Source organism: Limulus polyphemus, unplaced genomic scaffold, assembly GCF_000517525.1.
Source record: "Limulus polyphemus unplaced genomic scaffold, Limulus_polyphemus-2.1.2 Scaffold313, whole genome shotgun sequence".
Classification (NCBI taxonomy): Eukaryota; Metazoa; Arthropoda; class Merostomata; order Xiphosura; family Limulidae; genus Limulus; species Limulus polyphemus.
Genome location: NW_013665923.1, coordinates 626,729 through 636,742, shown reverse-complemented (window position 1 = coordinate 636,742; position 10,014 = coordinate 626,729). Strand labels below are relative to the sequence as shown.

At 36.0% G+C, this 10,014-nt stretch overlaps 1 protein-coding gene across 1 annotated transcript in view; it reads left to right on the top strand.

Moving 5' to 3' along the window:
- Nucleotides 1-1,871: 1,871 nt before the first annotated feature.
- The window catches only part of LOC111085288, a 19,336-nt gene continuing 11,193 nt past the window's right edge, over nucleotides 1,872-10,014 (top strand). The window contains exons 1-3 of the mRNA XM_022383155.1: nucleotides 1,872-1,877; nucleotides 4,819-5,436; nucleotides 6,323-6,735. Of these exons, the coding sequence (XP_022238863.1) occupies nucleotides 1,872-1,877; nucleotides 4,819-5,436; nucleotides 6,323-6,735 (1,037 nt within the window). The remainder of the gene's footprint in view (nucleotides 1,878-4,818; nucleotides 5,437-6,322; nucleotides 6,736-10,014) is intronic.

The following is a 10,014-nucleotide window of genomic DNA, read 5'->3' as shown; positions in this document are numbered from 1 at the left end:
CAAACAAACAAACAAGATCTCTTAATAAATGCATATCTTCTTGTCTTCCTATTAGAAAACTTACACAAAATAAATATTAAGAAATTAACAAAACGAAAATCACACAATAATTATATGCGCTAACCGTCTTTAATTTTGAACTGAAACACAAGAAGGAAGGCAGCTAGCCAAGAGAACCCACCACCCTCTCTTGAGATACTCCTATTTGATCAAAATGTGTGATTTCACCTTCACTCTTACAGCGCACTGATTTAATTTTGACTTTAATAAAAATGATAGATATTTTAAGTCTTCATTTGCGACCTTCTTGTGCCTTGACGAGAATAAGTCGTTGCCTAAACGAGAGAACTACAGGTATGCCTTAACATAGAAAATTGTACGTTAACATATGTGTGGAGAGACGCACTAATCTAGATGAAGCCATCAAAACTTATGAGGAAATTATTAGAGCTCAAAGTAACTTTATATATTAGTATTTCGTGAATTGCAACATCAAGTAGGATCTCCAACGGTTTAAGTTTCTACCTTCTGTTCCAAGGGTTTAAGTTTCTATCTTCTGTTCTTGTTTTCTCAACATTGTCGAGGCAGTAGTCCTTGATTTGCAACATCAAGTGGAATCTCCAGTTCCTACTGTTAGATATACACGACTGTTTCATTTAAATTTAAACTGAGAGTTCTGATTTAGACAGTTATAAAGTGCGAGTGTTAAATCTAATATTTTTAGAAGCGATATTTTATCGCAGGTTTACTTACGTAACTCTTTACGAATCATTTGTTGTATAGTTCAATTTTTGTGGATTGACGTCATGTTACTCGAATTTTCTGAATTATATATTATATATATAGGTGACCAAAATTTTTGTGAAAGTGCGTGTGAGTTTAGCCATAACGGACGATTTCTAAAGTGAGTTTCACAGCTTGTATTCTAATAACAGAACTAGAGGAGAATAATTTGTCTTGTCAAAGGTGTTCTAAAGTAATCGAACCCGCCTGTGTGGGCTTTGACGAAAAAGAGAATTATTTAAAATCCTGGATTGAACTGTGGTGATTAACTGTGTGATGAACATTTGTACATACATTTGACTTGTTTTGAATATGTTATTTCAAAACAACTGGATTGTGTGCTGTCTGTTTATTGTTCGAATTTATCACCAACAAGTCACAAACACCTCCTGTAAAGACTTGCGGCCCTATAAAACCTGACACCTACCTTTTGTTGTTGCATTCCCAAAATTGTTAAGTGATCTATTGTTTTCTTTTCTTGAATATTCTTCCCAAGCACAAATTGTCTGAACGCCATATCTTCAAGTTTGAAGGAACATTTGGAGTACACATTGTACATTTAGCTGTAACTTAGATTTTTCAGACGTGTTGGTACAAATACAGTATAATCAATATAGCTGTATTTAGATACGTCCATGCTCTATCAAGTGCACTTTGTAGTTTCGGTATTGTGTACCTTGAACTTGTTACAATACGTGACAAATGGTGACTATAACAACTAACACTGTTTAGTTTCTTCCATGGGGGTTGTCAAAGTATACTGTGATTTTAGGAATACGCACCTTCTTCATTATGATTAATATCTTATTAAGCTTCTTACTGTAGAAATCCCAGTAGCTATTATAGAAACTAATTCAAATTATATTTACATATCTCTATGGTACTGTTAAAATAAAGTACATCATAATTTCAAAGTTATACACTTTGCACAGTGCTTCAAATGAAACAAAAGTACCTATACTTAGGCGTTTTACTTTGTGGGTGGGGGGTATGAGATGTTACTTAATCTATATTCTCCAATACGTTAATTGTTTCTGGAAGATACAATGAAAGTGCATTGCATTAATAAAGTTTTTAAAACATGTAAAATGCCGGTACGCAAATGTTTGAATTTTTCATTTGTTTGTTTGTTTGTTGTAGAGTAAAGTCAAATTAGGCTATCAAAAAAAACAAAAAAAACTGTGTCCATCGCGGGGAATCGAAGCCGGGATTAAAGCTTTGGAAGTTCGTAAATTTACCGATGTCTCACCGGACGATTTGAAATTTTGAATTGCGGCATGGCTACAGACCTATTTCAAGGACTGACATTTTACTTTTTATCTTTCTGCACTTACAATTACCAAGTATAGTAAAGTTAGTTACGTCCATGTGGATGGCAAATTCCTAATTGTTTACTTAATTAACTTAAACCTATCTCGAGATCTCTTCAGTTAGAGGTAAGTTTTTATTTTATCGTGTAACTTAATGTCAAATCTTTCCTGCTTCGAACGTAATAGAAAAGTGAGAAATATATTTTGGTCACGTTTTCTCCAAAGATATAGTATAGAATTTCATTAATTTCTCGTATTTCTTTTGCGCTACAATTTTAATTTCTTTGTAATGTAATCCGAAGTTCGATTACGCGTATTGGACAGAACGCATAGTCTATTGTATAGATTTGCTTTGAAACGACAACATCGAGAGCTCTTTATTAATATTGCCTACACACACACACACACACACACACAAAGGACTGTTTAGTAACAACGAAATCAACTATGACTGTCAGACCCATCTAGCCACCATCCCCTTATTACGAGAAACTTCATTTCATAAGTGTGAGTTTATCTTGTTCATGTTGGCAGGATAACACTTGTTTTGTTAAGGCGTAGCCCATGCGTTTAACAAGTATATTTATTTCCCTATTCCATAATTTCACATTATAAGTTATCATACTGGACAAGACTTTCTTAGGCAACGAAGTATAGGTAGAAGTATCTAAGAATACGCACCTATAAATATTTAAACATCATGAAGTCTTGCTGTAACCATCGACGGGGGAACAAGGGGGGAAGGGAAGGTTTACGTCTGGAGGGAGTTATCTGGCACTAAATTTAAGACTGTCATTCAGAGGCATCGCTAGGTGTTTAAAAAATTAGAGGTTCGTGTCTGCAGGACCGAGAATTTCCGGCGTTTCAGCATGATAACAATCATGGTTTCCTATTCTGCTTTTCAAGACACCAACTGGGGATTTGGGGCACTGTTAAATAGAATCGGGGCACGGTCCCCGTGTGCCAACGCCTAGCGACGCCTCTGCTGTCATAATTACATGTATGAATTTTTCCACGTATCTCTTAGAAATTGCTCCACGTGAAATCTATAAACGGTACGTTTTTTGGGATCATACTCTCTGATCCCCTTAAAATTTACCATATTCAATTCTCTCATGCACTCCCCCCCCACCCCTCACACAAACATGCGCGCGCATAACAAAAGTACAACCGATAAATTCAAGAAAAAATACGCAACAACAACAACAACAACCCAGGTATAGTGCATGGATAGTAGGCCTAGAGGAGTCTTTTCTTTCACCTTCTGTGATTCGTAAAATCAGCCCACGCTTTGTTCTTCTGGCTGTTAGGTGGGCAACCCGGAAACCTAAACGATCAGTAAGTTACTGGGTCAAGTCCGGCTTGCCTTGCCCACCAACCTCCGACATTTTCTCATCAAAATCGCGTTGAACCCAGCGGCACCCGTCAGACCACATTCACGTGCAGCTCGTGCAGGAGATTGTAAGTTACTATACTACTGAGATTGTTAGGCCTGACTGTCACTGGGGAAGGAGTTCATGGTTCGGAAATATTAAAGTTGCAGGCTGTAAACACGTTTGTCTCGCTCAAACAACAGTGTATGGTTGTATAAATAAGTAAGAAAAAATACAGAACTACTGGCTAGCAGCGGTGGAGGTCATTGTACGAATTGTACCCCTGTTTCCCCGAAGATCGTCTAGTAACGTGATCCCCATTTCCAACAGTATCAGGCTAAACTAGAAACAGCTAAAGTATTTCACTCAAAATAATGTGTCAAGAAGTAGTAAGTATGATTTATTTTATCGCTGCTTTTTTCCCTTTAATATATAAAATAAAAGAAGTTTAGCTGTTGTTACCACAATCTTTCAACACTTGCAACCATGCTGATACATAGTACAAGACTAGAACGTGGAGTTATTTATTTTATAGTGTTGTAACATCAACACTTCATTCAACGACTAGTCCACGTAACAATCACAAACTAGTTTATTTAAAAATATCTTTAAGTTAACGTTTATATAATCTTGAACAGCTACACATTGTCGAAATTGTCGTAAGCTTACGTTACAAATGACGTTCACTTTGTTACAATACGTAAAAAAAATCTTACTTACTTGTGCAACGTAATTCGGTACCCACGATAGCAACGAGGTTCATGTACTACACGAAGACACACTGACTGATTTAACTTCAAATAACTCTATCTACCTTCCTAATTATATTTTAACTTGAAACATCTACTCCCTATATAATCTAGCTTTGAAGGTGCAAGAATTTAACGTCAACCTACGATTTTTAGGTATTTTACGTTCTCTATATAACAAACAAATTACAACACTAAAAATACAGCTTACCACAATATCAATAAGAATTAAATATAACTTAATAAGTGACAGAATTTAAATTAAACAATTGTTTGCAAAATATTTTGCTTTGTTCCAGATACGATCACATAATAACTCCTGTTTTACTTCAGAATTATCTATATAACATAGGAACAAAAACTAAAATTTCCCCACTTTAATTTCAGGACTCACCAGACAAATACTATAATTTGAGCTGATAATGAATGACTTAAAAAGTGACTTAAGATTTTAACTTGCAAACTCTTGGACATGAACATTTTTCTGATTTCATTTCTGTCTCGCCATTTCCTGCTTGCCAATATTGTAACATCGTAAATAGTACAACAAAATGTTAACATCGTCCATTAGTATTTATATTCCAATTTATCTTATTTCTTCAGACAGGACCCTTCTTTATTTTGGTATTTATATGGACTTTGCTGCTTCGTACTACTACTACTGGACAACTCCTGCCACAAAATGCTCCTTCTCCGGAGTTGATTTCTGATCTTTTTCAAAATGCCCCACCGTTAATTCAAGCTGCATTACGCAACGTTGGATTGAGGCAGAATAATACTCCACGCAAACAAAGCAACAGACCTTTTCCATACTATGTAACCAACGGTGATGATGGTGAGCTACGTCCACCTACACAGTTTCAAACAAACAGTGCTTCTGTAGCTTCACACTCAAAAGTGTTACAAGTTCAACAGATACGAAAGCCACGCCCTCATCCTTCAAGACCTCAACGTGTGCAGGTACTGTCACCTGAAGAATTGTTGGTCAGTGATGCTCATTCTTATCAACCACAAACGTCTGCCAGACCTGACCTAATCGGAGGCCGGTATCTAAACAGCAATAGACCAAACAGAGACGAACAAACTTACGCCCATCTTACAAGAGTGTCCTTCCCCCCACAAGGTAGCGCTTCTCGACCTCAGTTTCTTCAGCCACCAGAATATCAGAAATCTCAACAATACCTCTTTCATGATACTGAAGTTTCTCAGCCTGTTACTCGGGTGAGTAGTGTTGAAAGCATGCCATCTTGTTTCATTTAATGACAATCAGAGATTGTGTTAAATAAATATTCAATAAGTGATAAACGTGTCAGCAATTTTGAATAATTACGTTTTAATAATTTTTTTGTTTTGAATATGCATATATATAACGTTGATATTTGTTTAATAAAAAAATTTCGAAATCTTCAGCTAACATACGAGGGGATCAAATTTAAGTCGTCATACTTAGCTTAGTACCACGACTTGAGTTGGATCCACTGGTATGTTAGCTAGAGATTTAGAATTTTTTTTTACGTTAACAAACTCAAACATTTCAATTCCAAACGTAACAAATAAACACGTACTTTAGTAGCGTTAAATTTCATGTACAATGAAAGAAGAATAGTAAGCATGTGTGATAATAAATGAAACAATATGAGCAATCCATGTTTTCAGTTTTACCTTCGTGGAGTAAATTAATACCCTTGAAAAGTCGTGCAACTTTGACTTGAAAAAAAGTAGGGGATATGTCTCCTCTTTCCCAATGTAAATCACGCTCATATCCTTGGGTCTAGTCAGAAACTTTAACTAAGAGCTTTCACGCATTAATAGTGTGACCTTTTAAACTTAACTGTCTTTATGGAGTAACAATTCTAAAACGAAATTAAAATAATAAGCAAATTGCTTTCAACAATCTCCAGAAAATCTTCTGAGTTGAGTTCAACAAGCCGGTGAAAAAGAAAAAAATGGAAAATTTATCATTGGCGCGTGAATATTTAAAATTTTAACAAACTGCTTATCTTTTAGCCCTTAGTATTTTAAAATTTTATACTAGATTAATGTCTCGAGGTTTGTTATTGAACAATAGAAGCTCTGTTATGAAAATTAATTTCATGTGCGATTCCAGTCCTCCGTTAGCATTCGACGCCCTTACCAAGTCCAACGAAGACCATCCTTGACGTCATCACACAGTGTCGGTTCTTCCGTTGGTTCTCCGAACCCTCCATTGGTGATTCCGCAAAACATTAGACATCCACAGTATGAGTATGGATTTGTTCCGATCTCGGAGAATGAGGTGGCAAAAGGTTCATCTGAAGCAACTGGATTAGAGTCATTCCCAGAAGGTACTCTTTCTGAAGGCCCTCTACGGCCCCCAAAGACTTTGGATCATCCACAGGAAGAATTCGACAACAGTGTTATCGCTTCAGTAACGAGTAACAACCCGGCTGAAACCGGAAGAGAGCAATCTAACTCAGTTGAAGTAGATTGTGGAGGAAGTAAGGACCTGGGCTGGTGTGATCTGCAAGAAAAATACCCTAGGTTAGTATATTGGATAGGTACAACCTGTAAAAATCCCATGTTAGTTTAGTAGTCCAATAATGTTTTGGAAAAAAAAAATTCCCAGATTAGTATGGACTAAAATTACTACGCCCAAGGTTATCATAGTGAACTGGTTTAAAATAACAGTATTCCAGATTAGTACTATAAGCTGGTATAGAAGAACAATGTTCTAATGTAGTATAATCAGCCAGAATGATATGTAAGAAAATATTACAGGTTAGTGTTGTGAGCGTGTGTAGAAGAACATTGTTCTAATCTAGTATTGTGAGCCGTTACAGAAGAAGAATATTTAGTTTAGTATACTGTGAACTGGTATAGTATGTAAGACAGCAATATTCTAATCTAGTATTGTGAGCCGATGTTGAAGAACAATATTCTAGTTTAGCATATAGTAAGCCGGTTTATTATGTCAGAGCAATATTCTGAGCTAGTATTGTGAGCCAGTATAGAAGAAAAAATGTTTACTTTAGTATAGTGATCCGGTATGGTCTGGTAAAACAGTACTTTCGGTTAGAAATGTGTGATAGTATAGTTCAAACAATTTTGAATATTTAAATCAGTAAGTCATGTGACAGCCGATATAAAGTCGTGGTGGGACGGACTGTATCAGAACTACGTTTTGATATTGATTAGAGTTCGTAGGAAATATGACACCACCGAAAATTGATTACTTTAGGGAAAACATAAAATATTTATACATTCAGATCGTAACAACATGATCAGAATGGAGATGTACCTTGTACTTAATGGCAATGTAGAACAGAAGGCTGTTGATCAAATGGAGATACCAAGATCACCAAGAAAGAGACCTGCAACAAGCTGTACCTCAGTTATGGTAAGAAAGGTGCAACTTTTTGTAATTGGTGAGAATTTATTAACACAAATGTCAGTAGCAAAAGACGTCCGCATGTTCCGGATAACAGTACAACATGATCAAGGGAGATCTCCGTCTCAAAACGAGACCAACAGGATATGAGTTTACCACCATAAGGTTTCCAGTCATGCTTCAAGAAACTGAAAAAAAAACGGGTATTTATTAGGGTACATCGAAAAAATATACATCATTATATCATTATCGGCAGAGTATGCGATTGGTTCTTTTTAATAGTAGTAATTATGTGGGTAAGTTTCAAACTTCTAAAATTATATCTTGTACTGCCGTGAGGGGGGGGGGTATTTTCCTTAAAATATCCATAATCAAAGTACCATAGCTTTGTATATGCAACGTTTAGCTAATTTAGGAGTTTTATATCCTAAATTACCCATAACTCACCATAAGGAGATAATTGCATGTCGAGTTCTACCCATGCCCACCCTTCCACTACGCAATAGAATTACTGGATTATGTATAGATTCTTAGTATTATATTTTTTCATGATTTTGCGAGATTGAAGTTTTGCTTTAATGAATCCCTTTCTTCTGCGATAGCCACGAATAGCTGCTGAAGCTTCCGTTAATATTTTAACATGTCTTTCAACTGCTTGTGTGTAACACGGCATACTGAACTTGAAAACTGGCATGTTATCTTCATTAATGAAAGACACCAACTGTTCATTGCTTGTATTTTTTATAAGTGATGGCTCAACTCTCAGTCCACATTATTAGATCAGTGTAATGTTGAACTTCCACATTAATATTTGGAACCACAAACTGTCTCATTGTGCTAGAATTTGAGGTAGATCGAGTAGCTAATGTTCTACGAAGAGCAAGTTGTCTGATAGCCTTAGAATCATCTCTAAACATTGCAAGCAGCAAATTTTCCGGGTAGGCACAATATGCATTTCTCCGGATAACTCTATCCATCACATATTTCTCTGGGTTACTCTATCCATCCCATATTTCTCTGGATTACTCTATCCACCACACATTTCTCTGATTCCGGGAGAAAACGTGATTTTCTTACACGTAGAAAAAAGGTGCAGTGAGCCATGGCTGCATGAGAGATTTTTCTTGATATTAAACCAAACTGTTGTATACATTTCAATTACATATCTCACTAACAAATTAAGCTTATTGGGTGGGTAGGCAGTTGCGAAGTAAAGGCGCAAAATCCTGTTTGCTGTTGTTAACCAGCGAGAATGGTTCATTGTACCAGGATCATGTAAAGCAAGTTTTCTTGAACAATGACCTGACACTACCACATTGCACATGTCATACAAATATTTTTGATCTATACTAAGATCCTCAGGATTGTCAATTTTCGGTAATGACTCTTTAATTTCGACAGAAACAATGTTTACTGAAGGCAATGATTCGCAAATTTTCAGTTTCTTTCCAAGAGGACCAGAAAAAGCGGATGATCCTAGAGTTACTCCGTCAAGATGAGTGATTAGATAACTCGGGGATAACTCATTTGCATGTAACAAACAAATTAACCAACGAACAGATCTTGCTAAGTGCAATTCAAGAAGCCGCATAACTCCAGCTTTTTTTTTTCCAGTGTTGATGTATGTGTCGTCACAGCTTACAGCGACTAAATGATCAGATGAAATTTTGTTATCTTCAAACCACTGAATGATAGCTTCTCTCAATATCATTAGAAGCGGTGTCCTCATTTGTTTGTTTATTTTAGGATTTTGGGATTTCGATGTAGAAAGTGTAGTATTAGCAAAATAATACAAACAAGGCATTGATTAACTATTTCATTTGGTGGAAAGATGATACACTTTTTTTCAAACTTTGGTTCGCTTGCGGCAGTTGAAGATATAATTGGAGGAGTTTCCTGCTGCATAAGATTAAGTCTTGTAATAAACGGCAACTAATCCTGCCGATTAACAATTTCAAAGTAAAATTTTCGACAAAGTAAATTCCAGGCATCCTAGTATTTATGCTATTCCATACGAAGCTATACCCGTCAAGTCGTCGGACGCAGCACCTATTGAATTCTGCGCTTATGGAAAGCCTGTAGGAAAGAGTGGTGTGCCTCGGACATAGCAACCTTATGACGAAGCCTTTATAAATAAAAAATTCATTGTACATCTATTGTCAAGGTACACGGTTGGCACAGATAGAGTATGACAAAACGTGGCAACATGAACTGTAACGACATGATGAAACTCCAAGATAGTTTTAATACAACTTACTCAATCTCTGTAGAAGAATAATGTATTATAGTAGTAAAGAGAAACATGGAAAGAAAAAAAAAACCTCGTACAGGTATGATAAATTCAGTAATTTTAATGATTAACTCCTTATGCTATAATGTATGATATCATTTAATATAAAAGAATTGTTTTGTTTTTGGTTTGGTTTGGTTTG